General features: G+C 42.0%; 1 protein-coding gene across 3 annotated transcripts; it reads left to right on the forward strand.

The window, feature by feature from the left end:
* Positions 1 to 1,972: 1,972 nt before the first annotated feature.
* On the forward strand, positions 1,973 to 11,600 carry rasal3 (RAS protein activator like 3). Of its 3 annotated transcripts, XM_037473114.2 has the most exons (20): positions 1,973 to 2,165; positions 2,256 to 2,876; positions 4,776 to 4,903; positions 5,046 to 5,124; positions 5,981 to 6,048; positions 6,147 to 6,226; positions 6,521 to 6,650; positions 6,783 to 6,881; positions 6,960 to 7,634; positions 7,735 to 7,879; positions 7,972 to 8,116; positions 8,220 to 8,456; positions 8,560 to 8,761; positions 9,171 to 9,262; positions 9,347 to 9,460; positions 9,651 to 9,837; positions 9,967 to 10,077; positions 10,408 to 10,598; positions 10,780 to 10,864; positions 11,286 to 11,600. In XM_037473114.2, the coding sequence occupies exons 2-20, from the start codon at positions 2,258 to 2,260 to the stop codon at positions 11,394 to 11,396; spliced, it is 3,498 nt and encodes a 1,165-aa protein (XP_037329011.2). In that variant the 5' UTR covers positions 1,973 to 2,165; positions 2,256 to 2,257; the 3' UTR covers positions 11,397 to 11,600. The 3 variants fall into 3 exon arrangements, with proteins under 3 accessions (XP_037329011.2, XP_037329010.2, XP_037329012.2); XM_037473113.2 differs by having other exon boundaries at positions 1,973 to 2,876; XM_037473115.2 differs by lacking the exons at positions 1,973 to 2,165; positions 2,256 to 2,876; positions 4,776 to 4,903; positions 5,046 to 5,124 and adding an exon at positions 5,347 to 5,560.
* Positions 11,601 to 14,583: the final 2,983 nt, after the last annotated feature.

A 14,583-nucleotide genomic window follows, 5' to 3' on the forward strand; every position in this document is an offset into this window, starting at 1 on the left:
AGGTGGGAAACACAAACAGCAGATGTAAATTAGCCCCTCTGGATAACTTTTTTTGATTGGTGTGCACTGTCACTGCAAAAAAATGACCTAATAAACTCATCTAAGTGGTTCATCCTTTAAGCTTTAAGTCCAAAAGTACCTACATTTGATTGAACAAGTTTGTTTTACTGTGTCGTGTTGCACAAATATAAGCTTCAGTTTAGTTCCCTGAGTTAATTATATGGGCGGTTTAGTGATGCTCTGGATGATAACATGAATGTGTAGGCTGGTCTGCCATCACACCAGACGTTAAAGAACAACTGCAGATGCATTAAAATGTTGCTGTGTAGGCTGGCTAGAAAATGCAGTTATGAAGGATATGATCCTAATCCATCCATACCTTGCAAGATAACTGGATGTGTCTGCAATTTCAGAACTTTGGCTCAGATTCAAACAAGATCATTGCAAAGAGTCATGTTGTTTGCTGTTCCACAAAAGAAAAACAGTAGCACAATCCTTACATCAGCAGGTGAAGCATGGGAGTCCTTGAGTGTTGGAAATAATTTGCAGCCTGTGGGGAGGCATTACAAAAACTAATAATTATAAATACAGATGTATCATCAAAATAATTTAGGGAGAACAAAGACAAGACGCTTTTTATTATTAGCTGTGCTGATTGTGTGTGTTGATGCGGCAGCATCTGTGGCAAACAGATCACTGAACGCCAAACAAGGACATGCAGCGCGCTCTGCTGGGCAACGGCTGCAGATACTCTGCAACTTACATGATCCGCCCACAAATAGTCCACAAATCCAAACTTTTTATTTATAATAGTGTCACTAAATAATATTGTGTGAAGCTGGAACCAGCGAATGACTGAAAATGTATGTTCTGTTGATGATGGATTCATCGACAGATCATTGCAGTTCTACAGCACATGGCCATTTTTAATATGATTTCAATACCACCATCAGTGCCAGTGCACAGACACCAGAGGGCCGGAATGCAACAAGACACAAATACATATTCTGCAACTGTGAATGTTCAAGTTTACTTTGAATATGTTTTAGAGTTTGACCCCAATTTGGAACAAAAAGCAGTTTTACATGAGTTAACGCTCTTGAATGGTCTTTGTCTTAAACTTAATTTATGTGCGGATAACACATCACACACACAACACAACACAAATATGTAGAATTCTGCAGTGGCATTAGTAACTTGCTGTCCACTTATATTCTACCCATAAGACTAAATATGACTGTGACCTTTCGCAGGCTGGGACACAGAAGCATGCCCTGCAGGTGTGTACGAGCAGAGAGTAGCATGCAGGAAGTGGGTTTTTTAGAGTCTGACAAGCCAATCTCGGCAGGATGCGCAGCTTTGCTGTGACAGGAAACTGATCTCAACAGTCACCCGACCTACACCCACCCACAGGTATCTGACAACAAGTGGATACTGACACTCTTTTACTGATGCCTTGTTTATTTATTAACAGACTTCTTTATTGTGTAATATCATTGAAATATCACTTAGACAAGAGAAATGTTTGATATTTGTGTCATCAAAATTACCATAAGTCCAATTCTGAACATAGAAATCACATTATTTAAATAATTTGGCAATCAATAAGTATCTTGGTAGATTTTTATGCACAATAGAAGATAGAGTATGCGTTAGGGAGGAAGACGCGCCCTTCTCTATTTAAATGAACAACTTAAACCACCCTTCCCTCCTTCTGAACACTCATAATGCGACTGACTAAATGACTCAAGAAGAAAGACAAGCAGGGCTTGTGTGAGGTAGACTCAACTAAAATATCTGCATTACTTTCTTTATTTCTTTTCATCCTGGGTCATGTGCTTATTCAACAAGCCGTCAGACTTGATTTGGACCAATACTATTGACTAAAGCAGAACTGGAAGGGAGAAGTGTTAGGTGAAAACATAAAGCACAGATAAAATGAATATCTCTGTGCCATTTCACGAGGAAGTAAGCGCTCTATGAGTAAGAGGGGCTTGGCGCTGCAGCAACACAACCTCAGACAGAGCAGCTAGCAGCATTTTGTTGCCGGATATCGTTTGGCAAGACAGGAAACGAGACTGAACTAGTGAAGGCACCAACGACTTTGACATCCTTAGCAGGCAACGACAGGCTCAAAGATAGCAGTGAATCAGAGGCGAAAACAGGTGAGATCTCCTATTAAGACAATTTAATTCTAACTTGGACTGATGCATCCTTGAAGGGAGAAACGTGAGTCACACATCTTTCAAATCTAGAAATGGGCAACGAGGAGAAAGATTTAGAGCCTTCAGCTCAACAACCATCGAAGGAGCAGGGACTACCAGCGATAGAAAAGGAATTGTCTGGGGAGCCTCCCCAAGGACTAACTTCTGAGACCACCGACCCCCTCCTCACGTACAAGTGGCATACCGGCTCCAAGGGGAAACTCAATGACCCGAAAGAAGATGGAGATGAAGGAACAGCTTCCTGCACATCTACTATCGATAAGAGTCAGAAGACCTCCACCAACAAATGGAGCAAGATGCAGAACTGGCGCAAGGCCCTGAGCGAGGACCCTGGAGACAAACATTCATCCGGGGGGAAAGGTGGCGATGGAGTCAAGCCAGATAAAGGTGCCAGAAAGAACCCCTTCAGAAGGGCCCTGTCGGAGCCTCCAGGGTCACTATTTGCAGCAATGTCCACTTCCTCCAGCTCTGCCTCCTCAGCTCATGCAGCATCACCGGCAGCCGCTGCAGAGGCCTCAGGGGTCTCCTCCACCGACCCCTCCCAGAGAGCAGGCGGAGGGGCGCTCCTAAAAAAGTACCTGAGGACGGTGTCCCAAAAGCTGAAAAGGCCCAGGCTGCAGAGCCGGAACAGCACCCCAGCATTACTGCAAGGTAAACCCTTACTTCACAATGACACATGATACATATGGCTGTCATGCTTTTGAGAGTGCAATTTTTGACAAATCCAGAAATAAAACCCAAACTTATATCAAAGCTGACAAACTTAAAATAAGACAACCTAACGGAGCAACATGCAGACCAGAATAATAGAATTATCTATAACAAAAATGTCATGTATTAGAATGTCTACAGAGCTATTTGCATGAATTTAAGACTCTTTGGGTGCCCTTTTGAGATACAGAAACATATTTATTTACCACTGAAAGCTAGTCAAATTCATTCAAAAACATTATTAGTTGAAAAGTTATTTGGGAAATGAACTGCATCTGTCGCAACCTCAAGAAAACAAAACAATTTTCTCATCTAACGATTTATAAACATGCAACAAATTGGATATCAAAATCAGTGGTAAACACAAATGTGTGAAGCAAAAGAGGAGTTTCGAATGACCCCCAGCATTAGCAATTGCGCAATTCAATCTGTTCATGCAAATTATTAGGACATTTAGAAAAAGGCTAAAACTAGCAGCAGAACCCAGAGCTTCTTCTTCAGAAGTTCTGGCCGTCCCTCAATGTGGAAAAGAACAAAATCCTTCCTTTCCAAACAAGTTCAGAACTGCAGAAACATGACAATGAAATATGGACGTAACAGGCGAGCAGCAGCGAGTAATACCGAGAAAAACCTACAAACCACGCTCAGAGGGAACTTCCGCTCTGCCGAGAAGGAACTCAAAGCTAAAGCATAACGGGCTAATCATTGAGATCCTGAGAAGGACATCTGTGGATCTCTTGAATGAGTTGCACTGCATGCCACTGAGCTGTGTTCATTTTCTTTTACAAAAACAGCTTTCAAAAGTGTACAAAAAAACTATCCAAGCTACCTCAAGGAATTGTCATTTTTTGGTGAAAGTTCAATTCAATTCAATTCAATTCATTTTATTTTGTATAGCCCAAAATCGCAAATTACAAATTTGCCTCAGAGGGCTTTACAGTCTGTACACATGCAACATCCTCTGTCCCGAAACCCTCACATCGGCACAGGAAAAACTCCCCAAAATATGAAAAAAAATGAAAGTGGCCGGGTTTCCGAAGAAAACCTTTCATTTTACTGCAACAGGGCTCTCGCAATCCTGATAATGGCTGTCTGGCCTTCCTCCAGTTGGCCCAACATAGGCCAGTGGTCACGTCCCACAAGTTTGCGACTTTTTTGTTTACAACAGAAACAAAGTAGATCTTTGAGCCTCAGCTTACAGAGACCGCAGAAACATATGAATCGTTAGCAACACAGTAAAGATCATCCAACTGTAAAAGAGATGAGATGTAAAAGGATTTGGATCATAAATATTGCTAAACAATGACCAAATTTCATTCATTACATTACACACGATTTGTTAAAATAGTTTATTATCCATCTATTCTTGCATTTATTTAATTTTTGTTATAAGTTATTGATAACATTATTGTTATATTGCTTTTTAGCTAAACAAGTACATCAAAAAGAAAACAAAAAGAAAACCTAAAGTGTCAATCAAATACTTACAAAGGATGAGTACGCCAAGTGAGGACGACAGGGCCCAACAGGATGTGCCTAGTTGGTTCTGGTTTGTCATGAAAAGACAGCGATAGCATCAGTAACGCTAGTAACGCCTCAAATGGTCATGGAAGCGTCTTTTGGGAGAGGAGTCACATAATTACCACAAGAAAAAGCAAACAAGGGCCAGCGGGTTAGTGCAATCATGTCCTGCACTATTCAAGTGTATCGTTTGACCGTGTGGTTTGTGCGCCAAAGTGCGAGAAATCAGATGTGATTGTATATTGTAAGTGTGCAATTTGACATAAGCTCCATGGTGAAGAATATCAACCTGTGGTTGCATGTCTGTTCGTGTATCAGATTTGGATGAGGTTATACCTGCTCAACTACCAAGACTACATTGGGCCCCGGCTCAGGAGCTGCCCTTGTGGGACATTAGCAACTGTATCCTTGAAGATGGACAAATTCTAATTTCTCCGGATGAAGAGGTACAAACACACATGTACACGCCACTCACCAACTCTCCCATAGCTCACCAATGCATCAAATGTAAAAAAAAAGGACGTAAGCGCCACACTTCCAGTTATGTGATAAAATATGTCCGTGTGTGTGTGTGTCCGTCGTTCTCAGCCGATGATGTGGACACGAAACCGAGTCAGCAGCTGCCTGTCCAACCTCAGCATGCAGAACCTTATTGATATCGACACAGGTGAATATGACACAGTGCGCGCAGAAAACAACACTACGCCAAACAATGGGAAATTTGGAAAAGCGTTACCTACATCGTATGATTCTGCAGAAATTCACAGAGGAAATGGCTCAATGTTTATGCGTGCAAGAGTCGAATTACTTCCTCTACGTATTTTGGGGCAAGATAGCATCTCGTCTGGGTGTTCCAGAAGTCAAGAGCTAGTAGGAAGAGTGAGGACGTAGAGTTTGCTCCTATTCAAGGCGTTCAGTTTTTTCGAAGAGGGTGCACTCTGGAAGTGGCGGATCCTGTATTGTTTTTGGCTGGTCGGCTTTTGTGTGATGAAGACAGAAGGCTGATCTTAGTGGACTGTTAGAAAAAGGCCAGCACTACTTGAGATCAAAGTAACAGGACAAGATGGGATTTAGACACTGGATTGTTTGTGGTGGGGCTTTCGGTAAGGAAAAATCCGTCCGATTTAACTTTGTTTTAAACTTCTTTTCTCCCATCTTTGATTTGGAAGATATCTTTACCATACAATGAAGGATTTAAAAATACACTGATGAGATAAAAAAGAAGAACTCAATGTTTCAATGTTATCCTCTAGCGAAGTCTACCAACTTAGTCAAGTTTACTTTGACAACTGCAAGCATACCACATCCTTTATTGCCAAATCTGAAGGTGTTTGCATATTGCATAATATTTGAATACTATAGCTTCAGCTAAGGGTTTAAGTGCTGGTCTTTGTGTAGAATATTTTTTTGGTTTATAATTGCCTTAGTAGTTTAAACAAATGCACAATGCCCAGAATTGACATAGAAATTACATTTTCAGTTTATTGGCAATATCAAACAGTTAATTTCTTCCCAACACTCAGAATGTAGCCCTGACCATGCGGGGTCACCGGGTGGCGCTCGACCAAAGAATCAAGATGGCGGTGTGAGGGTGAGTAACATACACAACAGAGATAACGGCTTCCCCTGCATTTCCTGTTGACGTAACCCATCATTTCCCTGGTACGCGCTTGCGTTCTTTGCCCTTAGGCACTGATCAAGCGACGTCTCGAGAACAGGGCCAAGAGGAACAGCAACAGTCAAAGTAAAGGACTAAACAAAGGAAGCAGGTAAAGTTCCCTGGAATATTTATTTCAAGGGGAAAAACCTCTGGGGACCATGAATGTTGGTACAAAATTGCCTGGCAATCAATCCAAATCTCTACAAGGCCTTCTTTTTTGCGTAATTGCGTAATTGTTGACAAATAATCTATCAAAGGTTTATCATCCCATATGTATGTGTCCAGAGTCCCATGGGCACTAACAATGGGCGTTAAAGCTGAAAGTAAATTGTATAATCCTTGGGAAATCATGTTATTTCACTCTTCACATTTGATTTTGACTAAAACATTGACTATTTTTAAGGCACTATGGTTCCCGGGAGTCTGTTTCAATTCCAGTCAGTGCATTGGGAAGTCTAGATCTGAGTGCAGACACAAGCACGGTCATCCGCCCGGTCCACAGCTCCATTTTGGGGGAGAAGTACTGCTTTGAGGTAAACTTTTACTTGTGTATTCTGTCAGAGATACGAGCTACTCATGAAGCACCATAGTGCCCTTCATTGTTTTGAAAAACATACTTTCCAGTTCCCAGTAAGGCTAACAAGGTCCTGTTGGTTGAAATGCAGGTGATAAACTCGGAGAACACCCATTGCTTTGGATGCTCCTCTGCTGCCGAACGTGATCGTTGGATTGAAGACCTGAGAAGGGCTGCCCAACCCAACAAGGTAAACCATCAGCCAATGCAACGCATTCCATTTAATCAAGATCTTCCTAAAGCAAGATCAATGCATCTCTGTTCACAGGATAACATAGAGCGCACAGAGAACTCCCTCAATCTGTGGGTAAATGAAGCCAAGGACCTGCCACCCAAACGGAGTTATTACTGCGAGGTACACCTGGACGGGACCCTGTTCGCCCGCACAAGCAGCAGAGCTGTCGGCAAGCCACCCAATCGCTCAAGCCTTGCAGCAGACAGCTCTACTGGGTCTTCAGGAGGTCCAGGGTCCAGTGGGGGTGTGGTAGGAGGGTGTCAGCTATTCTGGGGTGAATTATTTGAGCTAGACAACCTGCCGTGTCTGTCCCAAATCACACTGCACCTCTTCCGGGAAGAAGACTCCAAGAAAAAGCGCCACTCAAGAGATGAATTCAGCCTGCACCCGCTGGGTAGTGTGGCCGTACCTTTAGCGGAGATACAAGGGAGAACCTATCAGGAGAAGTGGTATCCAATTACCCCATACAAGGCCTCAGGCACAGTGGGGAGCAAAGAACTGCTTGGTCCACAGGCTTCACTCCGCATCAAGGCCCGTTTTCAGAATTTGAGAGTGTTGCCCATGGAGAAATACAAAGAGTTTGCAGAGTACGTTACTGTTGATTATGTGGAAATGTCCAGAAATCTGGAGCCACTTCTGAATGTGAAGGCAAAGGAAGAGCTGGCAGGAGCTCTGGTCCATGTGCTGCAGAGCATTGGCAAAGCAAAGGTGGAGTATCAAATTAAATGCACATAAGATGATTGTACAAAAAATACCACAAAAAGGAATAACCAGAAAATTCTTTCTAATCTAAATGTGCATGCTTTAGGAATTCCTCCTGGATCTGGGCAGTGCAGAGGTGGAGCGTCTTGGAGAGAAGGAGGCAATGATCTTCAGAGAGAACACATTGGCCACTAAAGCCATAGATGAGTACATGAAGCTGGTCGGCCAAAAGTACCTGATTGTCACACTAGGTGGGGAAGCCTAATGGTAAAAGGGGCATCTTATAAATGGCATTGACTGGTGCTTTGTTTAAAACAAACTCTGTGCTGTCTTTTCCCTGCAGGGGACTTCATCGCCCGTCTTTACGCCTCGGTGGAGAATTGTGAAGTTGACCCTCGTAAATGCCATGGCTCTGACTTGTCAAACAACCAGAAGCAGCTGATGGAAGCCTGTGAGGAGGTGGTGCGGAAGATTATTGAAACCCAAGGGTGAGAGAAGAGAAATATCAAATATTCAATGTTTACGCTCGTATTTGTGCTGAGAAAAATTGCAATTCACAAAGTTGATGAAAATTTTTTTTGTCCCCCCCAGACCTTTTCCTGAGGAGTTAAACAAGATATTCTCTAGCTGGGTGGAGCTATGTGAAGACCAGGGCAGACCGGAGATTGGCCAGCGTCTCATCTCTGCTTCTCTCTTCCTTCGATTCTTATGCCCTGCTATCCTCAGCCCTTCTCTTTTTGGCCTGGCGCAGCCATATCCAGAGCCAAACATCTTGCGTACCCTCACGTTAACTGCCAAAGTCATCCAGAATCTGGCCAACTTCACCCTGTGGGTGGCTTCTTATCTGTTAAGAAATTAAATGAGAATACAGAATATACTTATTTCACACTAAATGGCTTAAGTAGATTAATTATTATTTGTTCTGATCAAGGTTTGGAGAGAAGGAGGAGTACATGAGCTTTATGAATGAATTCCTGCAGCAGCACTGGGACGGAATGAGAGGTTTTCTACAAACAGTGTCAAATTCAGACACAGAGATCCCAATGTCTTCCTTCGATGGCTATGTGGATCTGCCTCTACGCTTGGCTATTCTCCATGGCCTTCTGGTGGACATCATCTATCAGAGGGACCAGGTAGGACAGAAAACACATGAGTCTAGTTTGTTATAAAAGGGTTGTGAAATTAATGCATATTTAACATTTGTGTTTACATGAACTTTTAGTTTGTGTTTGATTGGACCAGTTTTCTGTTCCGCATACTGTGTGATTTTCAGTTGCAATAAGTCAATTTGGTGAATAATACAGTGTACCATTAGACACCCAAAAGGACAACTCCCCAATTACCTGCTCATCATATATATATTTTTGGTTAATTTCCATCTGCCGGCCTAGCTCCAGAGGTACTCTGGCATAATTGACAACAACTTGATGTTTTCATGTTCAGCTTGCCTTCATAGCATCTCTCCTATCAATACAAAGCTCCACGGTACTGGCCGGATGTTTAACTAAATGGGACCTAACATGCAACTTGTCTCTCCCTCAGGACACAATTGAAAAGCTGCACCCTCTGCCTTCAATTCTGAATCAGATTACAGAGTCCCTTGGTCCAAAAGCACATCGGATCATGATTAGCAGGCATGTTGAAGAACAATATTTTCAATGTTGTATGAAAATGGACATTGGGTTGTTGAATGTTCCATATCTGTCTGCTCCTTGCAGCCAAATGGGACCAGCCAAGCCAATGTACGTTCCTCCTAAAGACCTGGCAAAGTACAGCCCTCACCAATCATCCCTCCAGCAGCTCCCTTTGGACTCCAAATCACTACGAGATGGGTACGACAGTTATAGTATATTACTGGGCTCGGCATCTAACTTTCCCTTTAGTTTAACCTTTGGTTTATACACTCATCCATCCATTTGTCCATTGATCTTTTGCTTCGTTTTTCCCCGCAGAGCATTTAATCGATTGATTGCTGTCGTATCATTTGACTTGCGTTAATTTATTCATTAATTACATCGACAGGGATGGACGGACTCGGAGGAGTATGAGAGAGAGGAGACCAGTCACTAGAACTCAGAGTGCTCCACACAGACGTCCTGGTAACGCAAAACACACCTTGAAGAGGCAGACGAGTTCCGAAACTCTGCCGACAGCTGACAATGAGCAAGAGATGAAGACCAACCAACCACTTATCTCATCACCAAATACTGTGAGTACAAAGAGGAACAATGGTCCTAGTTCCACAATTTGGGTTACTGAACTCGGCAGGTTATGTGCCGATGTAAGCAGCGAGGTTATTTAGAAGGAATCAGGTTGACTGTCTCTGCTCTTGTTTCAGACTGCCAGTATCAAACGTTCACCTGCGCCAGTTCCATGGATCAAAGTCAGCCACAAAAGGGAGTCAAGTGAGATGAAGCCTGAGAATGAGCCGTTCAACTTGCTTGATAGGGTATGTCAAACCCAATACCCTCTACGGGGACATAATTCTAGTCGTATAGTGTAAGATCTCAGCATTACATTTGATAAAATATCCACGGTCAGGGTGGTGGGGCCATTCTGTGTGTAGTTTGCGTGTTTTTCCAATGCCATATTGAGCGCCAAGAACATGCAGCTTATGTTAATGGGGGACTCTTTAATGCCTGTAGGTGTGAACGTGAGCGTGAATGGCTGCCATCCTTGTGATTGATTGGCAACCTGTTCAGGGTGTACCCCACCTGTCGGGATCGGCGCCCATGACCCTAGTGGAACGGAGTTTAATTTAATGTCTTTCACATCCCAGCATGCTCAGGAGCTGTCAGAGCTCCGTCTGGGGATAGAGCAGGTAACAGAGCGTGAGCTGGACATGGCAAAGCGCCTGGAGGACTTCATTATCCAAAGCCAGGACCAGAATGCAATGCTGCAAGCTGAGGTGACCGAGATCCGGAATCAACTGGCTGTCCGAGAAGAGCAGCTCGCCAGTGCCTCCTTCAGGTAAAACAGTGCTGCATCGCACAACTGACTAGACTAACTTGAATTGGTCTTGCAAGGGGAGCATTGAAGCGGTTTTAGCGCTGCGGAGTTCTAAACTGCTGTTACTGCTCAGCAGTAAATTATAAGATGGTTCAATATCATTTTGGGGTTCCTGTCTGCATCAACGTATCTTCTCCCACAGACTCGGTGTGATTGAGGAGGAGAGGGAAGAAGATGAGAGGAAGCTAAATGTTGCCATTGCAGCAGCCGAGAGAATGAACATAATGGTAAGAGGAAGGAATAAGCAGAAGTTCTAGCTTCATCAGTTTCTCTCTTTATACTTGCATCTCTTTATACTTTCATGTCAGTCAAAACTGCACTGAACTTATTACACATGCACATGCACTGCTAAACACAAGTAATACTGAGTTTTATTTGTTAAATTCTGCTGCTTCAAAGTGAAAAGCATTGATTTCCAGAGTTTTTAGCCGAATTCCAATACTTTTCCAACACTAGTTGATTCGTTGAATGCAAATGAAGAAAGTGCAGTGTGTTGCTCTTTTAAATATTTCACCTACAGTTGGATAAATATTAATTAATTCATCTTTTACATAATAAGTATTGTTAGGAGAAAGCCCTTTGACAGTATGTTTTTTGCATACTGGGTGAATATACTGTAATTAATGCCTCTTTTCTATGTGCCCACAGGAGGAGCAGTTTGCAGTCCTGCTGAAGGACCTTCACCAACTCAGCGAGGCCAACAGCGGAGGCCAGAACAACACACAGCGCCCTGAAAAGCCACTCGTCAACAGCAACTGAATTCAAACAGTACAAAGATTTAAAGTTGTAGTATAACAATTTCTCGAAAATACACAAAGTGACAGCACCAGTAAGTCTCTTTTATGAACATATTTAGATCAGATTTGAGGAGAATATGAAACCGTCATGATTTGTCTGCATTTCAGCTTCCACTGCATTCCGGCTGCAGATGTGAAACTTGTAAACTTTTAAAAATAAAAAGCACATTTCACATTGCTGCCATTTTTTACTTATTTTTTCCACCAATACATACTGAATATCTTGATACGGTTCAAATGTGCAATTGAGTCCTGCGCTAAATAGGTCGATAAAATCTATGCTAAATATCTATTTGATTCAACAACCTGATGGGTGACATGAATTATTAAATTGTACACTGATCCGTGGGCAACTTAGTTAGAAATTATTTTTGGGGATTCCTAAGTTATTGATGTCTTTGTGGGGGATATTTTATTTTATTCATTTTTGGACTAGTCTTCATCTTGGAGGAGCTCCTTTGCATACTTTATTCCACTCCTGGGTCTTCTGACTGGGGGTTGAGGGCGTCACTGATGGCCTGGCCTCGGATGTGGAGCTGGATGTCCTCTTGATGCAGGGCTTCAGTATTCATCTCATGCATCCTTGCAGGGGAAGGCACAGCATGGTTATCACTGGTGTAAGGAGGCATTTTAAACTTCTAGTCCATTTCCTACTTGTAAATAACCATCAGATTAACTAATTTAATTGGGTGTAAATATGAATAATAAGCATGCTACCATCAGTTATACCTTTCCATTTCCTCTCCAGACTCCATCATTTCTTCCAGATCATTTTTCGACACTTCGTGAATAAGTGCCATGCCGATGCAGTTTCCAAAGACATTACATTACAGTTTCTAAAAGAAAGAGACATCGGACTATGTCAACACAAGATATATGCAGCTTTACACAGATTGAGTTGCATTATATCAACTCTTTAGACACTACGGGGTAGGCAGAGGGAGGCAGGAGAACCCAAACTTTTCTCACAAATAAAGTTACTTTTAATCACTCCGAAACTACAAAATCAAACAGGCCCATACATCCATGCAGACTACAACCTATACATACGTGCACAAGACACACAGGGCTTACGTACACAGGGGAGGTGCAGGTGATTGGACACAGGTGGAAACAATCATGGACACTGCAGACAATCACAGGAGATGACAGGACAAGGCAGGAAGTGAAGTTACCCCAGGGACACAAGAGGCATGAAACTATAAAATAAAACAGGAAGTAAACGCAAACTGTGACACTCTCTATGGTATTCAGGTTTTCTCGTTTCAGTGTTAAACTGTTGGTCCCATGCAATTTCTATGCAATCAAAGCATTATGTAAGAAATAATCCAGATTGTGTCATTTTTCTTGTTTAGCGTATCTTGACTTTTACATTTTTTTACTTGCTTGGATCTCTTTTTGTAAAAAGGTCAAACATAAATCCCGAATTAACTTCACCTTTAAAATGAAAAACAAAACACAAAGGTCCATTGCCCTGCTTACAGATGGAATGTGTAACTCCTTCTGATAGTGAGATTTTCTACCAATATTCTACCAATAAATTCCTTATTGTAACTTTAAGCTTATGCTAGGAATACGTTTTAGACTGCCTTTTAATCAAACAGAAGAAGGTTTTTTTTTCCTGACACTCAGAATGATCACATTTTGGTATTTTGTTTTAGTTAACTTTCCTTTCAGCTCATTTAAGTTTTGTGTCTTTTCCATCCAGCGAGCATCTTGTTGTAACAATTCAGGGCCCCTCTCAGGCCAATAAAGAACATGTGGTTCTTACTCCAGATGACGTCCAAGATTACGTCTCTGCTTTCCTTGCCTGGCTTGTTGTTTATTCTAAAAATAACTATGTTACAGACTTATCCTATTCTGCTTTTGAATTCTGGATGCTGCAGTACGTCTTAAAAACGCTGTCAGGAAACAGCATTGTTTTGCCATCTGCGGCATTGCTGAGCCTCTAGATTTGTACAGAGCAAACATTATTTTCAGCACAAATAACTTCAATTAGAGCCTGGTCATGTGACACTGTGTATTTATTTAGCACCGAAAGCAATGGGTGGTGCCAAATCTTTTACATTGAAGTGCACAGCATTGCAGTGAAAATACTTATACAAAGAAATGATTACCTATACATGTCTGTACAGGAGGGAAATATACATTGAAAACACAAACACAAAATAACATATCTGAAGTCCTTACACATAACAGAACATAGACGTTTGTAAAAAAAAAAAAAGTCCCTATATGTGAAACAATTCAAACAAATTAAACCTCAAACCAAGCCAATACAATGAAAGGATTCCAATGTTAAATTGGGACTCTGACATGTACAAATAAGCAATGAAAGCGTTTGAATTGCTAAAGTCTTTCAAACTATAAACCTCCAGCTTTGCAGAGCCATCATGTGTTTTCCACAACCAACCAAGAGTATGGTAAATCTGCTCATCACTGGTCACTGCAGCACTGACTGTCCATCATGGGTAATAATAGTTCTTCATGCAGTGCCTTCTACTTTAACTTCATCATTACACCAGAGTTAAACCAGAGTTACATGTGGAAGGCTTCAGCTACTGAACTCATCACAGCACAAGGTGCCACGTCAGGACCAATTGATTACACCCAACATGCCATCAAGTTTCATATTCAAACCAGATTAAACTCAACTGCATTAACAGGATTATGGCAAATTAAAATACATTGCATCATAAATAAATGTATTTGATTCATGCATATTGTTAAATTTGGCATATCCAGCAGGCAATTGTGAGATGTTTTGATCTGGTGTAAACGCCTTCAATTTGTCTATTTGTAGACATGGTCCCCAGTCCCAGAGGATCTGCGGTCCTCATCTTGGAGGAGCTCCTTATTCCACTTCTGGGTCTTCTGGTTGGGTGTTGATGGCCTGACCTCGGATGTGGAGCTGGACGTCCTCTTGATGTTGGGCTTCAGCGTTGCTGTAATGCATCCTCGCAGGGGAAGGCACAACATGGTTATCACTGGTGTAAGGAGGCATTTTAAACTTCCAGTCATTTTGCTACTTGTAATAACCATCAGATTAACTAATTTAATTGGGTGTAAATATGAATAATAAGCATGCCACCATCAGTTATACCTTCCCATTTCCTCTCCAGATTCCACTATCTCTTCCAGATCACTTT

Source organism: Pungitius pungitius, chromosome 9, assembly GCF_949316345.1.
Source record: "Pungitius pungitius chromosome 9, fPunPun2.1, whole genome shotgun sequence".
Classification (NCBI taxonomy): domain Eukaryota; kingdom Metazoa; phylum Chordata; class Actinopteri; order Perciformes; family Gasterosteidae; genus Pungitius; species Pungitius pungitius.